General features: G+C 41.5%; 1 protein-coding gene across 5 annotated transcripts in view; it reads left to right on the forward strand.

Annotated features, from left to right (window-relative positions):
* AFAP1 (actin filament associated protein 1) overlaps positions 1-25,331 on the forward strand; it is a 124,861-nt gene that overhangs the window by 88,185 nt on the left and 11,345 nt on the right. For 3 of the 5 annotated variants that reach the window (XM_074865684.1, XM_074865686.1, XM_074865685.1), the window contains exons 7-14: positions 2,709-2,801; positions 4,376-4,460; positions 7,607-7,756; positions 12,416-12,627; positions 14,102-14,247; positions 17,718-17,835; positions 19,270-19,527; positions 21,309-21,423. In XM_074865684.1, coding sequence (XP_074721785.1) covers positions 2,709-2,801; positions 4,376-4,460; positions 7,607-7,756; positions 12,416-12,627; positions 14,102-14,247; positions 17,718-17,835; positions 19,270-19,527; positions 21,309-21,423 — 1,177 coding nt within the window. The remainder of the gene's footprint in view (positions 1-2,708; positions 2,802-4,375; positions 4,461-7,606; positions 7,757-12,415; positions 12,628-14,101; positions 14,248-17,717; positions 17,836-19,269; positions 19,528-21,308; positions 21,424-25,331) is intronic. The other 2 variants (XM_074865687.1, XM_074865688.1) reach the window with 1 other exon arrangement.

The raw sequence follows: 25,331 nt of genomic DNA on the forward strand, positions 1-25,331 counted from the left end.
AAAACAACACACCTAAAAAAACCTCTTATGATTTTGGGAAATTTAGGGCTATGTTTAACTTTGAGGTGCAAATGCTCTGCAACAGATACATCTAAATTTTCTGTTACAAAGGACACCAAGTGCCACAAAATACTGTTCTTATGTTTCTGGGACAAGATACAGGGAAGTTCAGACAGTCAGGAAAAGATGCTAAAGTGTTTCAAGATACTAGCTCAGAAATAAAAGTGTAGGTTCATTTCCCTGCTCTGCTTAGATTTTTTTTATGTGACACTGAGTTGAGTGATTTAATCTTTCTTTTGTTTCCGAGTTCTCCATCTGTAAAATGGGGCTGGTGCTCTTTCTTTATGGCATATAATGCCTGTAATTTATGATGTGCTCATGAGTTGTAGCAGTAGGGTCTTTGTAAGCCCATAAACATTCAATTTGTTTAGCTTCACCCTTAAAGGGAACTGTGAAAGGACTGTTTGGTGCCACCTTTAGCTCTTTAATAGTTTTCACATCAAAATTGTTCAGTTCAAAACTAAAAAGATGTTGTTTGTTGTTTTTCTTTTCCTCTCCTTGAAAGAAATCTGGATTTTGACAGTTAGCTAATTGCTGTTTTCCCTGGAACTAGGAATTCTCAGGCCAGATCCTCCTCTGCCAGCGGGCTGTGCTATAAACAGTGTAAAGGGAGGAGCTGGATATGTAAACACATACATGTACATGTACAGAGAAAAGTTTGCATGTCTAGTGGTAATGCTTCCAGCAGAGCAGGATGCCTTTCTTAGCTTGCTTGGCTCTGCCATCCTTGCTTGGCTGCATGGTTGTAATCAGTGGTATAGAGTTGAGCACCCCTCAGCATGAGTCTGGATGGAGAGTTGGAACCTGTTCTCATCAGCACAAGCAATTTCAAACTGATGGTCTGGTCATACCAGGGCTGGTGGTAACCTCACAAGAGATAAAAAACTTAATTATGTCCATGGGAATCATCAAATATCTTTATTCATCAAGTATTTATACATTTATATAGTCTCATGTTTTTAAGTTATCATAGAATCATAGAATGGTTTAGATTGGAAGGGACCTTAAAGATATCTAGTTCCAGCCCCCCCCTGCCATGGGCAGGGACACCTTCCACTAGACCAGGTTGCTCAAAGCCCCGTCCAACCTGGCCTTGAACACTGCCAGGGAGAGGACATCCACAACTTCATTGGGCAACCTGTTCCAGTGCCTCACCACCCTCACATTAAAGAATTTCTTCCTTATATCTAATCTAAATCTACCCTCTTTCAGTTTAAAACCATTACCCCTTGTCATATCACTACACTCCCTGATAAAGACTCCCTCTCTGGCTTTCTTGTAAGCCCCCTTTAGGTACTGGAAGGCCACTATAAGGTCTCCCCAGAGTCTTCTCTTCTCCAGGCTGAACAACCACAACTCTCTCAGCCTGTCCTCATAAGGGAGGTGCTCCAGCCCCCCGATCATCTTCGTGGCCCACTTGAGCAGGTCCCTGTCTGTCTTATGTGGGGGACCCCAGCGCTGGACACAGCACTGCAGGTGGGGTCTCATGAGAGCAAAGTAGAGGGGGAGAGTCACCTCCCTTGACCTGCTGGTTAGCTTTCTGGGCTGTAGGTGCACATGGCTGGGTCATTTTGAGCTTCTCATCACCCAGCACCCCCCAGGTCATTCTCTGCAGGGTTGCTCTCAATCCACTCATCGCCCAGCCTGTATTTGTGTTTGGGATTGCCCCAACCCATGTGCAGGACCTTGCACTTGGCCTTGTTGAATTTCATGAGGTTTGCACAGGCCCACCTCTCAAACCTGTCCAAGTCCCTCTGGATGGCACATCCCTTCCCTCCAGCGTGTCGACCGCACCACACAGCTTGGTGTCATCATCAAACTCGCTGAGGGTGCACTCAATCCCACTGTCCATGCTGCTAAAAAAGATGTTAAATCCTATACAGACCCCTGAGGAACACCACTTGTCTCTGCTCTCCTCTTGGACACTGAGCCATTGACCGCAACTCGAGTGTGACCATCCAGCCAATTCCTTATCCACTGAGTGGTCCATCCATCAAATCCGTGTCTCTCCAATTTAGAGACAAGGTCTTCAAATTCTATCAAAATCTGAGTGAATTCAAGGTTCTGGATTTTTCTTCAACTTTTTAAAAGCAGACTGCCATTCCCATTTCCTTTGAACACATTTACATTTACGTTGTAAATGTGCAATTATAATACAAAAATGCCATGAAATACCCCTACACAGTATTAACTGTAAGTTGATCAGCACTTGATTAGTTCTCCAATAGCAAAAAAGCAGCTGGGTAGTGTATTATGCAAAACTCTTGTCCTTTGACTTGCGGGACCTTGGATTTGATCCTACTTTTTCATCATCATAATGAAATTAATTTGGTTGTGTCAGCTGAGTTCATATTGCAAAACTAGCACATGGAAATCAGCAGCACTGTTGGTTTCTTTACTCAGGAGAGTCTTGGAGCTTTTCTTGTCTGGAAACTGAAACCTTCCACCTCTAGACATTATGTCTCCTCCAGGTCGTACGTGAAATGACTTAGGGAGGCAGTGTGGAGAGGTTGGTGTAGTGACAGCCTGCCTGACACCTGCCAGTCTAACAAATGTCCACATGATTTTCCTTCTCCCTTCCTATTCATATATAATTTTTCTGATTTGTATTTTATGAATAATTAACAAGTTTTGCATTGTCTCCTAAGGTTATCAAAGATGTATGCAGCAACTGCACGGGAGCTGTAGACTCTGATGGGCCATTGTCTAGTTCTCCAGTACACAAGACAGAGCTGGAAAAGGTAAATTCATGAAAATGATGAATGCAGAATTCCTTATGATTACTTACTAAAGAGGCACTGCTAGACGCTGTATGTAAATACTTGCTGACTTTTGCTACTGTTTCAGACTATTAGTCGCTGTGTTGTTTTTGTTTGGCTGGTTATGCACACACATCCTACAGAGTTAAGACTTCTGCCATGTCTATTAATTTGGACACAGCCAACCATCAGACTGGCTCGTATCCATTAGCAGCTTCTCTTTAGGCATTTACAAGGGTGTAGACTAAGGGGGTCTGATACATGTGCTGTGATGCAGAGCCGCTCTCTGTCAAGTGCAAAGAGCAAGCAGGGATGTGCCAGTCAGAGAAGAATAGCTGAAGATTATACAAAAGTTTTAAGGGAAAGTCTTTTATTTTGAGGAATTTAGTTCTTGAAGAGGGCATGCTGAGGTCACTGTTTTGGCAGACCCTTTCAAGCATTCGTGCCTCAATACAGAAACTTGTATATTCACATACGGTTGTCTCTGCTGCCTTGACTCAGCAGAGTCAAGGATTAGGAAGAATTAGAGAGCAAGAATTAGGAAAGAGAGCAGCTCTGCAGTGAATGACCACTACATTACCAGCACCAATTTAAGCGCCTGCTCTGTTACGGCATCCATGTGAACAGACCCCTCTGTGGGCCCTGCTTAAAAGTCCCACTGTAAAGGTTTTGTCACCAAATTCCTGATGGCAAGTTCTACCCCGGTGGTGGAAGGACGACACCACTGTCAGTAGTGTCATATTGCTTTGTACCTGGGAATCCAAGAGCAAAGCATGTTCCATGACAGCTCAGACCTCCTGATCTCACAAGGGAAAAGATGTTGTGTTTGCATGCTTGCACACACTTGCACAGTATTAACAAAGTAACTGAAAGTGTCGTAAAACAGTTGTTTTCTAAAATGCATGCCATAAAAAAGTGTAGCAAAACTTCTCATTTGTTTTTGTGATAATCTGTGCATCTTCTTCATGGCTTCACAACTCATGAGTAATGTTACCAAAACTGTGCTGACATAAGCTCTATACTGCTTCATCCCGTTTCTCATACACAACCCTTATGGAATAGAATAATCAATGCTAAAAATTTATTTCAAAAGCCTCTTTTTTTGCACCTATTGAAAGTATTGAAGCACCTTGTGGGAATGCAGTATTTTCTGATAGATTGTAATTGTAAATGCATATATGAAGCCTTATTTAAAGAAATAATTTAAAAATTATTCTTATCTGATCCATGTAATTGTTCACTGCTTAGTGGATTAATAAACAGCAACATTTAGAGTCTAGAAATTCATGAAAAATATATTGTGTAATAAGAGGTATTGAATTGTGATTGCTTCACCATTTTGACTACACTTTCAAATACAGACCTATTTTGTGATTTCCATGCTTTTCTGAAGCCTCTAAAACTGATTTTTCTACTATCTTCCGTTTGTCTTCCAAGTGGATGAGAGCTTGAAATGTGTTTTACTTCGTAATAAGCATACTTTTAAATTCACTCATGACACTGCATTTGACAAAGGTGCCAACACTGTATGTCAGCTAATCTCTTTGCCCCTGCAGAAGTTGTCATTTGAGAGGCCAAGCTCAGATGGGGAGGGTGCTGTGGAAAATGGCATCACTACCGTCTGCAATGGGAAAGAACAAGGTATGTCTTAGATGCTTGGTGTAAATAATATGTGCATATAGGGAGTGATAGGTAGTGAAATGCCTGGCCATTGTCTTAAAAATAGGCAGTAAAGTTTTTGAATATTTTTATTAGGATTCAGTTTAACTGAATTATGTCAGGAGTGATTCCTTAAAATTTTGCAGTTAGAGAAGACATGTGATGTTATTGTGCAGGAAAGATCAGTGTAATTAGTATAAAGAAACAGAATATAGAAATTTTGACTTGGCCTTTTGTGTGTTCAAAAGTACAGTTTTTCAGAGGTTGGGCAACCACTATAGGCAACTAACGGTTGTTTTTAGTAACTGTATAGTGGCAACATAAATAGTGGGTGTATAGCTTCTAAGCAAAAAAGCTATCAGTGAATACTAGAAGGAAAGAACCATGCATATTTTATATCTATATGTATGTATACATACACATACATACACAGTTTATATATGTGTGTGTGTGTATACACAGATAGTTACATATATAAACTGTTATGTATGATTATTTATATTAACATACTAAAATGTATATAATCATGTAATATCAGTGGGTTTGTGAGTATATATGTATATAATTTTACATGTGCTACTTCAGAGCCATGCGTGTTTTATAGTCCTTATAATCTAACAAAGGCAAATCCCAAACCCAGAGGGAATTTTGCCTGGGTTATATCTAAAACTCTCAACCCCTGTGCTCTCTTCCCTGTCCCATTCACTCCTCCCCAGAGTGGAAGAAATTCTGTGACTTCGTTAACTTGCCATATAGCAATGGTATCGTTTAGATAAGACATTTTTCTGCAGCTGTCAAGATGAAGGGTAATGTGAGCTGCAGTGAGCACAATGTCAATACTAGCCTTGGTGCCAGCACTGTCTCACCTTTTGACTCATTTCCTTTATCGTCTCCCCGGATCATTTTCCAGTACTTCCTGACTATACCGATTTCTGACATACCCAACAGTATGGAACATCATCAGGTTTTGTGGTTTCTAGAAGTTGTGGTACATGGTTAGATTTCACCCTATAAAATCTACTGAGCTTTCAAAAAGCGCAGTCCTGTTTTAGTCTCTGAAACTGCTGAAAAACACCTGTGACCAAAAAACTGTGTTGTCTATGATGTCCAAAAGTGCCTGGTGGCTCAGATGCCCTGCGGGAGGCATGCTGATGGCCCGTGTGCTGCTGGAAAACCAGCCCAGCTTAGATCTCTTGAGAGTAATTTAAAATACCAATTGCTTTTGAAAATTATGACCTTCAATATGTAGTAATAAAAATAATAGGCATCAATGACTGCAAGGAGATCAAAATACGCCTGGCATCATTTTAAGGGGTTCTGGATGAAGTTACACTATCTTTTAAACAATGGATAGGAAACGCTTAGGGAGTACATGGTAAGGGGGATTCCGGAGAATGGTCATTGCCAGCTGTCACCCACCAGCCAGCCTCTGTTCTGCTCTTAACCAGCTGCTCATTTTGCTGTGAGGAAAGAAATGAGAAGAAAATACTTTTGTGAAAAAAAAATGACTGGCAGTCAGGCAATCAGTATATTTTTTTGACTCAAAAAGATTAAGTCATGAAGGCCTTATTTCTATTGCCTCTCAGTTCTGCAGGAGGATAAAACAACAGTATGAAGGGAAGATAGGACAGAAAAGTAAAAAAACACTGAAAACATGAGCAGATGGGACGGGTGGCCTTCCTCCCTCAAACATGGGAGCTTGTTGCTTGTTTAGAGAGCACAATATATGTTGTGAACACCCTTCCGTTAGGAAGAGAATTAGACTCTTGCTTGCACATGTGCATCTCTGTTTTGGCGTTTGCTGGTAAACAGCTATCCGCACCTGAAAAGTTGCCTTTCCCCCTCAGCGCCGCACACAGCAGGTGACAGATTTATACAGTGTTGGCTACAGATACAATTTCTAAATAATGTTCTATGAATCCTAACAAACTAAATATGATAAATTATCCCATTGTGAGTCCCAAACTGTTTCTCTATTTTCCGTGCATTCTTCTTCCCAGTTCATCAGTTCATACAGTCATTTTTCATTTTGTCCTCTTTTCCTCAGTTTACACAAGTCCGTAACCACTAAATGTTCCTCGTTGAAGGGAATTGTTGCGTCAGGGATGAAGATACAGCAGCTCAATCAGTAACTCTCCTAAATGTATTTTTCATCAAAATCATGTATCAGGGCAAGTTGATGGATATTTTTGCTGCCCTGTCAGTTAGCAGAGAGACTTTTGCTCTGCTGATGGAATTCAAATTAGGCCACTGAATGCAATTTCTGAAAGTTTATTTCATTTACTCTGTTCTGCAAATAGAAAGTCTTTTTTTCTGATTCTGTTTATTCTTAGATACTTTTTTTTTTTAATTTGTTAGGATTTTAGTCAGGTAGGCACTTCTAAAAATGATATCCATTGCCCTTGCCATGTTACGTTCAGCAGTTCAACATGACTCAGTGCACAGAGCCATAGTATTACTAGTATCATATTAAGTTAATGGAAGCATAGACGATGTTAGCAAAACACCTTTTCAGCAGAGCTTTTTCTTTCCAAGCCCTCATGATCACAAGAAAGTGCCAACTTCGAACCATTGAATGCTTATACTGATCCCACTAATTTAATTGTTAGCAGTCAATTTATAATTCTTGTCTTTCTAAAAGGTCCATTGTGGTAAGATACCTTAACCTAATTGTACATGGCAGGAGAATTTTTGATAGCAAGCATATTCTGTCTTTGTTATGTACTTAACTGTTGAAGTATTTTGAGGTAAATACTTAGTAACAATGAAGGATCATCTGACTGGATTTTTAGTCTTGTGTATATGCAGGTACCTCAGTCATACTGATAAATTAGGTGGTGGCTGCTGTGGAAGGGGACTTTCAGCTTGATTAGATCAAATTAAATTAGAAGCTTGATTTTTGTTTTTCTTATCCTTCTGAATGCCATGATTTTTAGAGCGTAGAGGTTATTTATAGGCATCTGCATTAGAGACAGCATATAATGTTTATCTCTTTGCAGTCTGCAATTTTTGTACAAATGGTCATCTTGCACAGGGTTGTTTGTCTGAACTACTATTTTTATTCAGGTTCTCTCTTTTCATTGGTTAATTCAAACACACTAAAATACACACTTTTGCTTTCTTGATAGTGAAGAGGAAAAAAAGTTCGAAATCAGAAGCCAAGGGCACTGTGACTAAAGTAACAGGGAAAAAAATAACAAAGATCATTAGTTTAGGAAAGAAAAAGCCATCAACAGATGAACAAACCTCATCAGCTGAAGAAGATGTTCCAACATGTGGTAAGTGATTTTTCTCCTTGAGTCTTAAATGCACATTGCTACTAAAACTTTATAAAATTCTTGCCTATAAATTCCTCTAAAATTGCTTTTACTGCTATAATTCTTCCCCCAACATCAGAAGAATGCACTCAGATTGGAAGAGGAGTAATCGAGAGCTTTAATTTGGAAAGAGACTAAAAGAACTTGACTTTTTAAATAAAATGGTAGCACAGGCTCAGAAGGAATATCATTGCTCTTTGCAAAGGTGAGGGGAAAGAGGAGTGTAGACAAAAATCAGAAAGAAACGGGAGCTGTTTTCAAACAAATGGATATAAAATTAATATAGGCTGGACTATGAAATAAATTTAGTCTAGGAATTAGAAGAAGGTTCTTGGGAGGGATCAAGTCTTTTATGATGGCTCGTGGATAGATTTTATGGGATAGCAATCAAGGTATCAGTAGACTGGCCTCAGCCAAAGTGATTTGAGTTTAATTGTGAGTTCCTAAAGTGACCTCGGTGCCAGGGAAGGTCATGGAGCAGGTCATCTCAAGTGCCATTAAAAGTCATATAATGAACAACCAGGGGATCAGGCCCAGTCAGCATGGGTTTATGAAAGGCGGGTCCTGCTTGACAAACCTGATCTCCCCTTCTATGACAGGGCGACCTGCTTATTGGATGAGGGAAAGGCTGTGGATGTTGTTTACCTTGACTTCAGTAAGACCTTTGACACCGTTTCCCACAGCATTCTCCTGGCGAAACTGGCTGCTCGAGGCTTGGATGGGCACACACTTTGCTGGGTAAAAAACTGGCTGGATGGCCGGGCCCAAAGAGTTGTGGTGAATGGAGTTAAATCCAGTTGGCGGCCGGTCACGAGTGGTGTCCCCCAGGGCTCGGTTTTGGGGCCACTCCTGTTTAACATCTTTATTGATGATCTAGACGAGGGGATCGAGTGCACCCTCAGTAAGTTTGCAGATGACACCAAGTTGGGTGGGAGTGTTGATCTGCTCGAGGGTAGGGAGGCTCTGCAGAGAGATCTGGACAGGCTGGAGCGATGGGCTAAGGCCAACTGTAGGAGTTTCAATAAGGCCAAATGCCGGGTGCTGCACTTGGGCCACAACAACCCCCAGCAGCGCTACAGGCTTGGGGAGGAGTGGCTGGAGAGCTGCCAGTCAGAGAGGGACCTGGGGGTGTTGATTGACAGCCGGCTGAGCATGAACCAGCAGTGTGCCCAGGTGGCCAAGAAGGCCAATGGCATCCTGGCTTGTATCCGAAATAGCGTGGCCAGCAGGGACAGGGAAGTGATCTTACCCCTGTACTCAGCGCTGGTGAGGCCGCACCTCGATTCCTGTGTTCAGTTTTGGGCCCCTCACTACAAAAAGGACATTGAATTACTTGAGCGTATCCAGAGAAGGGCAACGAAGCTGGTGAAGGGTCTGGAGCACATGTCGTACGAGGAGCGGCTGAGGGAACTGGGGTTGTTTAGTCTAGAGAAGAGGAGGCTGAGGGGAGACCTCATCGCCCTCTACAACTACCTGAAAGGAGGTTGCAGAGATCTGGGGATGAGCCTCTTTAACAAAGTAATAATTGATAGGACAAGAGGTAATGGGCTCAAGTTGCTCCAGGGAAGGTTTAGACTGGATATTAGGAAGCGTTTCTTTACAGAACGGGTTGTTAGGTGTTGGAATGGGCTACCCAGGGAGGTGGTGGAGTCCCCATCCCTGGAGGTGTTCAAGAGGTGGGTTGACATAGCGCTGAGGGTTATGGTGTAGTTGGGATCTGTCAGTGCTAGGTTAACGGTTGGACTAGATGATCTTCAAGGTCCTTTCCAACCTAGATGATTCTGTGATACATATTGGGCAAAACTTGAATGAAGTAACAAATTTCTAGTAAGCTATTTTAACTCCTAATGTTGATCACTCCATATATCAGCTGTGGTGCTTGGCTGCACCAAGGAAGTCTATAAAAAGGCATGCAGAAAATGTTTCTGTTTTGTATCTTAGCTGTTAAAGTTTCCTCACAATTTGGGAGTTTGTGCAATGCACTTAGCTGATGTCCTCACAGCTCTGGTATTTTCAAACAATGCCATGTATTTACATTCTCCTGTTTGCCTTTTGTGGCTGCAGTATTAAGTAACACTTCCATACATGAATAAGGTCTAACCCACCCTTCTCCCAGTGTCTTCCAAAAGAAATTTCCATAGAAAGAAAGCTGTGAAGCACTCGCACAGGATTCTGAATTTGGATTTGCCTTTTCCCCTTTAATTGACTAGGAACATTTTGGGAAATGCAGAAATCTGTGATTAGGCAGCAGTTGGCAGAACTCATCGATGCATTAAGTGTGATAGATGCTTGCCCACTGTGAAAGAAGCAGATCCATGGACCACCAGCAAGAACTTAAGTGGCTCTCAAACCACACTATGGGAATCATTCACATAAGCAATCTTTGATTAAATAAGTGTGTGTGTGTATGTGTGTATATCTATATCTATACATCAGCTAAGTACAGATGTGATTTATCAACCAAAAGAACAGCTGGGAAAAGCTGTGTCCAGCCAGATGCATTGTCCGAAGCATCTGGCTTCCATAAAAGTTCAAACTTCCGGGGTCTCATACTCCATTGATTAATCTGTATTATGTGAGACATTAACCACAGCTGTACAGTCTAATTCCTAGTATTTCTGTCATTATTTTGGATATGGACATAAACATAGCCATTATTATTGCCTGCATTTGATTCTACTCAACACCACTTGCAGGTTTTATAGGAAAATGTGTAAGTGTCTAGGCTTTGGTCACTGCAGGAAGTCTTTGCAGAAGGAGTTTCTCACCACCAGAAATTTGGCTCAGTTCAGTGCCCTCTGGGAGGCTGCTCCATAGTTGAAGGCTTTTACACTTTTGAAGGCTCTACCTCCCATGAACAAAGGGAGAAGCCCAGCGGGGCTACAGGGGACACCCAGCTAGAGTGGAAACTAAAACCCACCTGCACTTGGAGTCATGGCAAAGCTCTTCCCTAGAGCATCACTGGTCTTTGACCACCTGGCCTAAGATGAAGTGCTAATCCCCCAACTGGGACACTCAAGGCATTTTGGTCATGTTAACTGTTGAAGGTTTAAGTATGGATATGTGGGAGGAAAAGCATGGGTTCCTGCTTAGTTCAACTGAAGTAGGAGGGTTTGGAAGAGCTTTTCTGAGAGGTGCATTGGGAGCAGAGGGGAAAAAAACAAGTACTGTCTGAAGAAAAGGACTCTCACTCCAAAACAAGCCAGCTGGCTTGCACGTGAAGGGTTTTCCATTTCTAGGGATTATAGTATAATGCACAGCTATACAGGGTTTTGTTATGAGAAGAGGGAGAGGAGCTGGAGAGTGTGATAATCACAAGGAGCCAAAATCAGAGGATTGTGTACATCCTCCTCTTTTTATGGCACCTTCCAAGATGTGTGCAATTCTGATCTGCTATATCCTGTTGGATCAAGCTTTGACATTTGAACCATAATGTTGGAAGGGAAACCCAGAAAATTAATGATAAGTCATCGTTTTAATGAAAACCAAAGAGATCGCTATCCAACAGGATTAAATGAAAATCATACCTGAGATAGAAGACAATTTTTTTACATAAATTCTAGCCTGTGTAAGATATAATTTGTTTCCCTTCTCATATCCTGTTTGGAAGCAGCAACATGCTGAATTCATGTACCGTTCATAATGTGGAAGCAAAAGATTTTTTTTTTTTTCATTCCCAAAATAAATAAGGCAGGAGAATTGGGCATTGTCTTGATTTTAAGGTTTGAGTATGGAATGATTGTTGCTGTGGGACAGAGAAGGAAAAACACAAAACACTGCCCATTTAATGTTATTATATGCCTAGACACTGTATCCGATATAGAGCATGATAAGAGAAGCGGGGTTTTTTAAAAGGCAGTTTGTTCATGAAATTTTGATTTGTTGTAAGGGCACTGTGTTATCTCTGGAAAAAAAAAGATAATCTTTGTTTAAACTTTTGTATTAAAATTTAGCTAAATTTCATATACAGTTACTTCTTGAATTTTAAACCAATATGAATTTTATTTTTATTGGCATCAATAGCTATCTTTTGAATTCTGATTTAAAAGTGTTGCAAACCAAACATGCATTCTTCTTTCTATATGAAATTAGAACACATAACATCAATGCTTAGCAGGTCTTTAAAACACTGATTTTGGATGTTACAGAAGGTAGCTCATCACTTAATTATAAAATCTGAACTGTAATTTTCCCAGAAGTTTTTGGTCAGTCACAGTTACCAAAGCCATTACACACAAAGAAGGTGGGTCTTCTGTATGAGCACATCAGCTGTGTACATACATTTTTATCACTGCCCCTCTCCTGTTCTTACTAAAGTCTTGTGAATCGGTGTGCTGCTGCTCATCCAGCTGCTGCAGTGACTAACACAGAACAGCCATTTGCACATGAGCATGATCACATCTTTATATGCTGTTTTCTAGGTTATTGGCACAGTGAAAGTTTTCATTAAAAGAAGTGAGGCAGGATCATTTACTTGTGTTCCTAAAATCCATCTGGACTTTCTATTATAAGAGGAATAAGTTGTTTAAGTGCTAGCATTACATTGAAAAGTAAGTTTCTTTTTTTTTCTTTTCAAAAAAAAGTCGGGAGTAAAATATCTCACATTTCATTTTATTGCAGGATATCTCAATGTGCTCTCAAATAACCGTTGGCGTGAGCGCTGGTGCAGAGTGAAAGATAATAAACTCATTTTCCACAAGGACAGGACAGATCTGAAGACACACATTGTTTCTATCCCTCTCCGTGGCTGCGAAGTCATCCTAGGACTGGATTCGAAGCATCCCCTGACCTTCCGCCTGCTCCGAAATGGGCAGGAGGTCGCTGTGCTCGAGGTGTGGTGGTTGCTAAGGGCTGTGACTTGTAGGAACACCCACACGCTAAATTAGAGAAGCACTTTCATACAACCTGGCCGTTAAAAAAAAGTCTTTGGAATAATATTACAGAGCTGGATAGTAAATACTGGAAGGAGAAAAGAAATACTAAGAGTTGCAGGCAAAGAGAGAACTGAGATTTAATGCAGTTCAGAAATCTCAGTAAGATGCTTTTCTCTACACTGACCTTCCCTTGACCTGTTACTAAAATATCCCTGCTGCTTCTCTAGGCACACTTTTACATCAGGGATATAATTAGTTTGGGTAAATAAGTTAGCAATAATTAAATAATGGATCACTGTTGATGGGAACTCTAGAGCTCTTAATTCTCAGTTGTCTGCTACTTATGTGAACTCCTTTTGCTCAGTCTGTATCCATATTAAGGTAATTCTGCAGTAAGAAAATAGTGTGCCAGCAACCTGGTGAGTCTCTTGAGACACTGCACGTGTACACACTGGCATGCTCCTTGCACTACGCAGGTTATACCTTCACCTGTGTTAGGTGGGCCAGGATTTTTTGAGAGGCTTTCTTCATCATATTTTGAAAGCTGAAATGAGAAGATACTTAAAGCCGAATATAGTGAAGATATAAGAGGAGACACGCTTTTGCTTTTGGTGGCAGGATGGACACTATGACCACTTTGCATTGCCAACTGCAAGTCACATCAGTCTCCTGTCCTGACAACCAAGCCTGTTGTATGTGAGCAGTTCAGAGCTGAAAAACTACAAAGCAGCTCAAGGGGCTGCGAAAGGGAATGAAGTATTTAAAAAGAACAACAAATTTAGAAACCGCACAGTTTCCTTCTACCCCCCCTTTTCCCATTAGTTATTTTGCTACTGTTTAACTTCACAATTGGTGACTTGAAGAAAAATATGAAAAATTTAAAAATATTTTAATAGTATTCATATGTGTACTTGGGCCATTAGGAAAATGAATGCAATCATCTAGACAAATTTAGTGGAATTTTACAAAAAACAACATTAAAATCTCTTCTACTATTTAGTTCCCACCCACCTCGTTTCTACTTAGCACTAACGTTTTCTTCTCAGGAGTCATGCTAACTAAAATCCCCCAGCCTAGCATAGGAAAATAATTCTGTTATAGCTTTCAATTTTCTGAAGTCTAAAATAAGCATGACTTGAATCTAAATCCACTAGCCTTAAATGATTAGGTTTTTTTCTTTTTTTGAGATTGCCTGCTTTGTATTATTACATCATAACTGATGAGCACATAGCTTTCTTAAAGTGCACTTCTTCTAGCAAAGCAGATTTAATAAGAAATCCTGGGGTTTTTAGGAGCTCAGCAGAGAGAAACCAGAGCTTCTCATACAGTGTGGTAGCAATTTGTCAGCCAGGAAGAATGCACCTTTTTGCAATAATGCTCAGCTCAGTGACAGAGTAAGTATCTGACCTATGTTCTTGCCCTCTCCTTGCAGGCATCCTCCTCTGAAGACATGGGCAGATGGATAGGAATTTTGCTGGCGGAAACAGGGTCTTCGACAGACCCCGGAGCTCTGCACTACGACTACATCGATGTGGAAATGACGGCAAGCGTCATCCAGGCTGCAAAACAGACCTTCTGGTGAGAGGCGTTCAGCTACCCGGCTGTTTCCAGTACTCTGAGAATTTATATTCATATGTTAACTCTGGTGCCAAGACAGTTTATCAAAATCCACCTCTGCCTTTGCCATATATTGAACTCCTGAAGTGTTTCAGCATCACAGCATGTTAGATGTGTTTATGATTATTGTGTTGGCATCCTGCTAAGTTTGTAAAAGATGCAGACACTATCCAACTTTATTCATCTTTTCAGTATATCAAATGCTATATTTTAAACTTTTATTTTGGCCGAGGACTTAGAACTATCTCTGGAAGAGCACAAATATGCTGAAATATGCAGCTATGTAGTTCATGTTTTACACTAAAAATGTATAGCAAATTTAAGTCTTCAGTAGTCACATTCTCAGTGTTACCTTCTCAAGTTCTTTATGATTAATTAAAAACTTCATCAAGCTCACACCAGTCGGATTAATTTCTGGGTTTTAATTAGGAGGTGGAAATTGGGAAGGTGTCTAGGGTGCCGCACAGGATCTCTCTTTAAATTGCAAATCAGTACAGTGAATTCTCCATTACTGATCCTGTGCTAAGTAATGCATACTTAGCATATATAGTGCTATACGTGTTCAAATCAGTTTAGGAATTAAAGCAGTCTTCGGTGGGAAGAGATAGTCATTTTTCCTTCGCTAGATGAGGTTGTTTAGAAACGGGAGCGAAGGAACAGTTGGGACAGGTGGGATGCCCTGCTGCAGACCTTCCCCATGGTTTCCCATGGTCAGAAAGTGAATGGCCTGAGAAGACAGCTGGCAAAGGCGTTATCCCTCATCTCGCTGCAAAATGAGACTCCATACACAAATTTGGAATTTGTGTGACTTAATACATTAGAGAATCACACCCCATCTGCATGTCATAACTCTAAACAGCCTGAAAATGCAAAAAAAAAAAAAAGCTTCAGAGTTTTCCAAAAGAAGATTCTGCTGCCATTAGTGAGGTGTTAAGAGAGCTTTAACGAGGGAAAATGCACAGCTTCAGTCAGGAACTGGTTTGAATGCCTTCTGATAGAAATCAAAGTGACTCAGTGTTACCACAAGCCCAGTTTTGTAAAAACCAGATAATTTTGATAGAATCAAAATGCACTTAGCTTACAGACTTATGTTAATACTTGTTTTGAAGTTAATAGGGCTCAAAAGGTTTATCCTGTGTTGACATGTATTTTTGCTTCAGTCAGCATCTAGCAATAACCACATTTAAGAAAGAAATAGAATGGAAACCTTTTCCCCCTGAATACTGCGTGGCTTTCCTTTTCTGAACAAATCTGATATTAATTGGAGCCAAGTGAAAAAACATATGCAACTAGACCACATGTTAAAAAAGGAATGTCAAACAACTTGCAAAATAGCAGAATTCCCCTGTTAAGAATTAGTTAACATTCATTGGGTGTCTTTAAAAGACTGGAAGAGCTTGTTGATAAACAACTAGAGTAGCTGTCTGCTGATTTTCAACTGCTCCTAGAAAATGAGGAGAAATTAAATGATACTTAAGTGTTAATAAAATACTATTGTACTTTATAGAATGAATATCAGTATTCCAAATTAACTGCAGTTATCATTACAGCTTTGATTATTGCACAGTCACTTCAGGATTATTGGCTATTTGTTTACTGAGACTGCATTTGCAAAATGATCAGCTCTTCATTAATAGTCCAATCAATTTTCTTCATCTGAATCACTAGGTATTTTGGAAAGGCTGAAGAAAAAAATGCTTCCAAGCAGGTTTTCTCCATTTCCTTTCCTATTTAGCAGTTTCAGAATACAGTTAGCTTATGTGGATGCATTTGTAAACAGGATTAATGAGGCTTAATGAAATAATGCTTATGAAGTGTTTGCAGATACTTAGATAAATCTTAGCTTCCTTTGGTGGTAGAAATAGTTACTACAGGTGCATCAGATGTCATTAATGAATATCACAGTTTTCAGACATGGTTATTATGCATCACTCTCATTGAAGCTACTTAAATAGAAAGAAATACAGTAATGACTCCAATGCAGTCATTCAGACTAACCAGAAACACTTGAGTAATGCTCTTCATTAAGAGGAATGGTAAATAAATGCAGCCCTTTAATAATGTCTAATAAAGTATGAGATATGATAAAGTTAAAAACATTTTTACCATGGAATTTATCTTGGGCTTTTTGTTGTTTGTTTGTTTGAAGTAAGAAAAGCTTCTGTCTAATGATTATTCCACCCCTGCACTGCCCTAAAAGGTTCACACCCAACTGGGTAGGTTCGGCCCTCCTGTGAGCCTGGGTCTCCTGCAGCTCAGGTGAGCCACAGTTGGATGAGGTCTGTCTCCTGCTGAAGGAGAAATTCAATGGTCTCCATGTTATTCCAAAGCCAAAAGAAAGCAACTGTTGAAACCACAGCATTCTTGAGCTCCAGCCAGCGCTACAGAAGACCCACTCTGCTTTAGTAGGGCTTTATCATATTTTATGAATGTCAGCACAGAGTCTGAATAGTTCCATTGTTTGGGACGGAAAGCTTTGTTTTCCCATTCATGTACACCTGAAGCTATAGGAATTATTAGGGATCTCACTCTATACCTCATTCAATTTTAGCAGTTGCTACAAAGGAAAGCTCACCCTTGGGGTGGTTATCACTACAGGGCATGATTCTGCCATTTTCTGCGTTATTAGACCTTTGCAAACCCATTGTAGTCCATGATATCTTGCATGTGTTCTGCGGAATTCCAGTAAAACAAGCTACAATGTTGATTGAGGGGGTGGGGGAATACATATATGTATATCTATATGTATATCCTTTTTGAAGTTTCCAGAAGACTCAGATCCACTGTGTGAAACATAGCAAGAATGAGCAGAGAGAGTATTTTGCGTGCAGTTACCCAGACAGAGTTGGGAAGTATAGTGCCATTGTGCACACTTTACCCAGCCAAAACTTCTGATATGAAAAAGAAAAATTCCCAGATTTTGAGGAAGTAATTATTCAGCAAATTTTGATAGATATGTTAACTTAGACTTCATCAAAGTTCCACTTTTTTTTCAAATTTTTGCTGGATTTGATCCTTGTTTCTCTCGGTTCCTAAGTTCACATACCTCCTGAGAATGCATGCACCCAGAAACACCTGCTTCTCCCCAGTGCAGACAACAAGGGAACTTTTATGAGACACTGGCAAGCTGATTTATAAGATAGATCAGCAGGTTCCCATGTAAACATGCCACTGAGCAGTTACAGCTGTTGCCCTCCTGGCTTTTACACAGTCATATCCCCACTGTAAGAATGGAGTACAGGAACATATGGTGTAATATTGGCTGCTAGCAGCAACATGTGAGTAGCAAAAGAAGGAAAACTGTCCTGCAGAAAGTGAGAAGATATGTGCTTCCAGGCTACATAATCAGATACAGGGAATGTACCACTGAATCATCATTTAGACTTAGGTTAAAGCACTGCTTTTTATTATTTTTATTTTGCTTTACTCAGTTTCATGAACAGGCGAGTTATTTCTACAAATCCGTATCGGGGAAGCACTGCCAATGGCTACGCCTGTCCGAGTGGAATGGCACTTCATTACGATGATGTTCCCTGCATAAATGGATCGGTAAGAATTGAATTTGCACAGAACAAATGGTTTGCATGTGTTGAATGCATGGACATCTGAAAATTGTATTATCTAAAAAGCCGCACTGGGCAATTCCCAAATGAACTCCTATTTTTTTGGTTGAAGGCTGCAAACTTCACTCACACCTACAGAGTATTAGGAGTATAGGACATACTCTTTACATTAGCCTGCACATGAGCCAATGTGCATTTAGAAAGGAGTTGCGTGTTGACAGTTTGTTGCTAAGTCCTTGAATATAATACTCACTTGAGGGGGTATTTTTTAGATCACACTGGACCTGGCAAAATTAAGGACTCACTTACACCAGGCACTTTTTGGTGTCTGTTGAAAAAAAACCCAAAAACCAAACACTTCTTAATCCCTGGGGCTGCATTGCTTATGACAGCAGGTACTGCTCATCCCAAAGGAGAACAACAGTGATTACTTCCATCTTCATAAATTGCAGAGCTGATCCGTAGGCCTATGTGTAATAGGATTTAACACATAGTGGATGTTTACGCATAAAAATATGTGGTCCTCAGGAAGATTTACAGGGGAGCTACAGCCCGTTTCAGCTCTTAAATGGGTCTGCTCCATTATGGCTTAGTAATGTCAGAAGGATGGTAGAAAGCCCCTTTTGGGAACAGCACACAACCACATGTGTGGTGAGTAGTCTGTTTGTGTAGTTCTTGGATGTGCTCGTGCCTTTGTATGAGTAGCGTACTGCCACAGCCAGAATGGATTAAGGAAGGATATTTGGCAACCAGGTTGGTTTCTTTTAAGATGAATTGAATGAATCACTGAAGTATTGTTGTTGAGCTTTTCTTTTTCCTGAAAAGACAAAAAAAAAAAAAAAAAGAATGGCCTGTAGCTATTTTAGCTGACTAGCTCAGAATAATAATTCTCCAGCAAATAAAATGCTAGCATACCAGCAGCTGGTATTCACTGGAAAGACATAGCCTGAAGAAAGAAAGAAAAAAAAAAAAAGAAAAAAAAAGAAAAAACCCTCTTGGCTTCTGCTGTTAGGCCATATTACTTTTAACAACTCATGTACCAGATGTAATCCCACAGATTCACCTGTGTAGCCTGTGAGTATCCCCCTGTTAACACAGTCTGCTTGTGCCCCCTCAGTGCTAAAGCTAGTAACTGAAGGTGCAGTCTGTGAAACAGCAAGGTTGATAGGATAGTACCAGTTTGCTCATACTATGGAAAATGCACAAGACTGAGGCTACAAGCCATGTAATGCAATGCTTCCTTTCCACGCTGTGTCCTTCCACACTTTCTAAATAGTTTGACTCAAGTGTAAGCAATAAGCATATGCTTGCTAAACACCAGGGGCTTGCTACAGTCTAAAGAATTACTAATGTTTTAATTTCACTTAGGAGGTTCTGCATGGTGTATTGTTTACTAACTGCCAAAGTGTATGTGTTGCAGTGGGAACCAGAAGATGGCTTTCCTTCTTCTCGTAGCAGGAACATTGGAGAAGAAATGCTTTATGATAACGCAGGCCTGTACGATAACTTGCCATCTCCAAAAATCTTTGCGCGCTATCCGCCAGCTGACAGAAAACCCAATAGGCTATCTACTGACAAACTCTCCTCTAACCATTACAAATACCCTGTCTCATCCAATCTGTCTTCTGCTCAGTCTGTCACTAATACCTCTGCTGTGGGGAGGGGATCTGGCTCGCAGGTACTGTACTATTTAATACTTAACAAAGCTTTTTATTTTTTGGCTGTTGGGTTTATCTGGTTGTTATCTTAAGGGCCTTGGGCTATTTCAGTCCCTTAGTGTTAGCACTGAAGTGCGTGGACTTAAGTCATGAGCCCACTGCAAATGAAACAGGTTTGCTAAGTTGTAAATTCTGATGTGGAAGTATTGGCACCTGGGAAAGGCTTTCCCACAAGTTCTTGATGATTTACAGATTGCGGATAATAACAAAAAAATAGATGTGACTTTCCAAATTTAACCTGAATGCATATCTAGCCGCCTAGTGATGACTTAAAAAAAAAAAGTGAAGTATGACCTGTCTGTGACAGCAAATTTGCCCCTCTAGAATTTTACTAATCTGTATATTGTATATACTATGGTTATATATATTGTCAATATAGATATATATCATAACATATATTATATATATACTAAATTATATTATTTATAGTGTATGTACCATATTTAAATTACTGCCTGTTATTTTCTTCCCCTGAAAAAAACTAAGACTATGTCTGTGCTGCTTTCTGAGTGTGGCCTCAGGCTTCTGGATCTCAGCTGAAATGCGAAGCTACGGAGCAGATGAAATCCTGTGTTCTCAGACTCAGGAGCAGACAGGCAGACCCCAGCAAGGGGGGGTAGAGCAAGCCTTGCTCACAGCCACACCAGGGACCTTCTTGAGAGCCTGTAGCCAGTCTCCAAAAGCTGGTCACTGGCATAAGCCTGTGAATATACCACAAAGATGGGGGGTTTTCAATCTAATCTGAAATTGAACAGTTAGATAAGTGTTTCCCTTGTATAAGGTACCTGTCATATTGCATGTTAACTCACTTAACCCTTACAAAAACTTAATATTGGGATATTAAAATTCAGTAAAGTTGCAGAATTTGTAGAATTCAGTAAAGTTGCAGTGGACCTAAGCAATAAATTGCCCTGATCCTTGACTGAAGCAGCAGGCTTCTCATTGCACTCCCAGTTTAGTCCTCAAAAGCTTTTGAAAGCAGGTGAACAGAGCATGGCACAGGCATCCTGTGCTCAGCTAGGGCATCCCCATGGAAACACTACGATTAGTCAGGACAGTGTTGCTCTTCCCAAGGTTCAGTTCATTGCAGGGGAGCCCTCTAAATGGAAACCCCTCAGACATAAAATGTGCTGTTTCTGGTAATCTTGTGAGCTTGTCTGGCCATCATGAGAGGTTTTTTTAGGTAAGAAAAGCTTTTAATTAGTAGTTAGAGGTTGTATAAGAGGAAATTGATATTTTAAAATATGTAATAATTATATTGTGTAAAAAAAAATCTATGCACCACAAGGATGGCAAGGTCATATAATAAATAAGAAACAGTGTTGAATTTTTGTATGGCAAACCCTGTTGGGTTTTTCTGTATGAAATTAACTCTGACAAACCTGTGTTTCAGGAGTCTTCACTGTATAAAATTATTCGAAGGTACAACTCTTCTGCCTCACGATGGCTTTTTTAATACAGTAAATGCAAGGGTTTTAAATAACTTGGAGACCATGATGCCACCAGAGATGGGGAGTTCATCCCCTTGTTATCCTGTGGTTGCTGGTGCAGCTCCTGATGAGCAGGCAGCTCTCAGAGACAACATCTCTGGAGGAGGCACAATCTCCAGCTCAATCAAAGTGCTCTATTAAGGCTCTCCAAGCAGGTGGCTTTTTGTCAAGCTTTGCCCTTGATGGAAGGGTGACTGATGCCAGTGGCACAGGACTAGCTGGAGCCCATTTGTACTTTTGTTTTCAAACAGTTTAAAGGTAAGAAGCCTCCTGCGACTGCTAACGGGATCACTGGAAAAGGGAGAACTTTAAATAGCCAGCCAAAGAAATCTGAATCGGTATCATGTGTGAAGCGCACTGCATCCAGTAAGTATCTCTCCTTACTGCTGCCTCACTTGTGAATGGAGTCATGAGGATACCCAAAATAGCTGTCTTAGCAAACAAGATAAAGAACCATTGTGGCTCTTCTGTGGCTGAGAAGCTGAGCAGGAGACTTTAAGCAGGAGATACTTTGTGCATTAGTGACTCATTAGTACTCCAGCTATGCCAAGACATAAAAGGTTGTCATATGGGAACAAGAAATATGAAATGTGGACCTGTAGCTGCAAAGTCATGAGGGCACCAGGAAAAAAAAAAAAAGGGTAATGATTCTTCATTTGGAGCAGAGAGTAGTTCTGTATTCCTATTGGAAGAGGAGAATGAGCTGGGAAAGACATGAGAACATTAGTTTGCTCAAAAGTGGACTTACTATTATCACTAATGTGAAAGAAAAAGTTATAACAAAATAATGAAGACAACCACACAGCTCAAAAGCTTCCTCAGAGAGAGGAGATTTCAATTGGTGAGTAGCATGATCAGAAAGAGGGTTCATCTGGTCAGCTGGTTTGCCTCTAGGAAATCCCTAACAGGGATTGCTTTGTGTAAAGAAGATGACAAAAAAGAGCTATAATCATATTTTTAAATACGGAATCAAAAGTATGGCTTCTAGAGAAGGAGTGAATGTGTTTGTTTCATTCCATGATAAATTTTTAAGAAATCATGGATTTAATGGCAACAAGAGAAATTTGGGATACGCTTCAGGAAAAAAAGTATGTATATTTCTAACTATGCAGGTCAATTGGTACTGGTATAGATGGTTGTGGGAGTAAAGGCATCTCAGTTACTAAAGAGGAGCTGAAACTGGTTTGACAACTATTTGTCAGGAATGGCTTAGTCTCCTTGAGTTTGCTTTCAGTTAGGCAGACAGATAAAGTGATCTGGTAGCTGACCTATTTTCTTTGAGTCTGCAACTGAAGCATAGGTAGAGGGGAGGCTGTGATTATAAATTAGACCACAGATACATAGAATCATAGAATGGTTTGGGTTGGAAGGGACCTTAAAGATCGTCTAGTTCCAGCCGCCCTGTCACGGGCAAGGACACCTTCCACTAGACCAGGCTGATCAAAGCCCCATCCAGCCTGGCCTTGAGCACTTCCAGGGAGGGGACAGCCACAGCTTCTCTGGGCAACCTCTTCCAGTGTCTCACCACCCTCACAGTAAAGAACTCCTTTTTTATATCTAATCTAAATCTACCCCTTTCCAGTTTAAAACTGTTACTCTTTGTCCTATCGCTACATGCCCTTGTAAAAAGTCCCTCTCTGGCTTTCTTGTAAGCCCCCTTTAGGTACTGGAAGGCCACTATAAGGTCTCCCCAGAGCCTTCTCTTCTGGACAACTTCAACTTTCTCAGCCTGTCTTTGTAGGAGAGGTGCTCCAGCCCCCTGATCATCTTCATGGCCCCCCCTCTGCACTCACTTCAACAGGTTCATATCCTTATTGGGGAAAGGTTCAGGGCCCCAGAGCTGAACAAAGTACTCCAGGTGGGGTCTCACGAGAGTGGAGTAAAGTGGTAGAATCACCTCCCTCCACCTGCTGGTCACACTTCTCTTGATGTAGCCCAGGACACGGTTGGCTTTCTGGTCTGCAGGTGCACATTGCTGGCTTATAGTCAGTTTTCCATCCACTAATACCCCCAAGTCCTTCTCCGCAGTGCTGCTTTCAATCCACTCATCACCCAGCCTGTATTTGTGTTTGGGATTGCCCCAATCCATGGGCAGGACCTTGCACTTGGCCTTGTTGAACTTCATGAGGTTTTCATGGGCCCACCTCTCAAGCCTGTCAAGGTCTCTCTGGATGGCACATCCCTTCCCTCCAGCATGTTGACCGCACCACACAGCTTGGTGTTGTTGGCAAAATTGCTGAGGGTGCACTCAATCCCACTGTCCATGCTGCTAAAAAAGATGTTAAACAGCACTGGTTCCTATATAGACCCCTGAGGAATGCCACTCATCACTGCTTTCCACTTGGACATCAAGCCGTTGACCGCAACTCTTTGAATGTGATCATCGAGTGCACCCTCAGTAAGTTTGCAGATGACACCAAGTTGGGTGGGAGTGTTGATCTGCTCGAGGGTAGGGAGGCTCTGCAGAGAGATCTGGACAGGCTGGAGCGATGGGCTAAGGCCAACTGTATGAGCTTCAATAAGGCCAAATGCCGGGTGCTGCACTTGGGCCACAACAACCCCCAGCAGCGCTACAGGCTTGGGGAGGAGTGGCTGGAGAGCTGCCAGTCAGAGAGGGACCTGGGGGTGTTGATTGACAGCTGGCTGAACATGAGCCAGCAGTGTGCCCAGGTGGCCAAGAAGGCCAATGGCATCCTGGCTTGTATCAGAAATAGAGTGGCCAGCAGGGGCAGGGAAGGGATCTTACCCCTGTGCTCGGCACTGGTGAGATCGCACCTCAATTCCTGTGTTCAGTTTTGGGCCCCTCACTACAAAAAGGACATTGAATGACTCGAGCGTGTCCAGAGAAGGGCAACGAAGCTGGTGAAGGGTCTGGAGCACATGTCGTACGAGGAGCGGCTGAGGGAACTGGGGTTGTTTAGTCTGGAGAAGAGGAGGCTGAGGGGAGACCTCATCGCCCTCCACAACTACCTGAAAGGAGGTTGCAGAGAGGTGGGGATGAGCCTCTTTAACAAAGTAATAAGTGATAGAACAAGAGGTAATGGCAAGAGGTAATGGGCTCAAGTTGCTCCAGGGAAGGTTTAGACTGGATATTAGGAAGTATTTCTTTACAGAACGGGTTGTTAGGCATTGGAATGGGCTGCCCAGGGAGGTGGTGGAGTCCCCATCCCTGGAGGTGTTTAAGAGTAGAGTTGACATAGTGCTGAGGGATATGGTGTAGTTGGGAACTGTTAGTGCTAGGTTAACGGTTGGACTAGATGATCTTCAAGGTCCTTTCCAACCTAGATGATTCTGTGTTTCTGTGATTCTGTGATCCAGCCAATTCCTTATCCACCGAGTGGTCCATCCATCAAATCCATGTCTCTCCAATTTAGAGACAAGGATGTCACGTGGGACAGTGTCAGATGCTTTGCACAAGTCCACGTAGATGACATCAGTTGCTCTTCCCTTATCTACCAATGATGTAACCGCATCGTAGAAGTCCACCAAATTTGTTAGGCACAATTTGCCCTTAGTGAAGCCATGTTGGCTGTCACCCGTCACCTCCTTATTTCCCATGTGCCTGAGCATAGTTTCCAGGAGGGTCTGCTCTATGATCTTGCCAGACACAGAGGTGAGACTGACTGACCTGTAGTTCCCCATGTCTTCCTTTTTTCCCTTTTTAAAAATGGGGGTTATGTTTTCCCTTTTCCAGTTAGTGGGAACTTCACCAGACTGCCACGACTTCTCAGATATGATGGATAGTGGCTTAGCCACTTCATCCGCCAGTTCCCTCAGGGCTCAGGGGTATGTCCCATCAGGTCCCATGGACTTGTGCACCTTCAGGTTCCTCAGATGGTTTCAAACCTGATCTCCTACAGTGGGCAGTTCTTCATTCTCCCAGTCCCCGCCTTTGCCTTCTGTGTCTTGGGCGGTGTGGTTGGAGCACTTGTCAGTGAAGACTGAGGCAAAATGTCATTGAATACCTCTGCCTTCTCTGTGTCCCGGGTAGCCAGGTCTCCCGTTTCCTTCTGGAAAGGGCCCACGTTTTCCCTAGTACTTCCTTTTATCACCAACATACCTATAGAAGCTTTTCTTGTTGCCCTTGACGTCTCTGGCCAGAGTTAATTCTATCAGGACTTTGGCCTTCTTAATGTATCCCTGTCCTCTCAGACAGTTTCTCTGTATTCCTCCCAGGCTGCCTGCCCTTGCTTCCACCCTCTGTAGGCTTCCTTTTTGTGTTTGAGTTTGTCCAGGAGCTCCTTGTTCATCTGTGCAGGCCTGCTGGCGTTCTT

This window comes from Strix uralensis, chromosome 4 (genome assembly GCF_047716275.1).
Source record: "Strix uralensis isolate ZFMK-TIS-50842 chromosome 4, bStrUra1, whole genome shotgun sequence".
Classification (NCBI taxonomy): Eukaryota; Metazoa; Chordata; class Aves; order Strigiformes; family Strigidae; genus Strix; species Strix uralensis.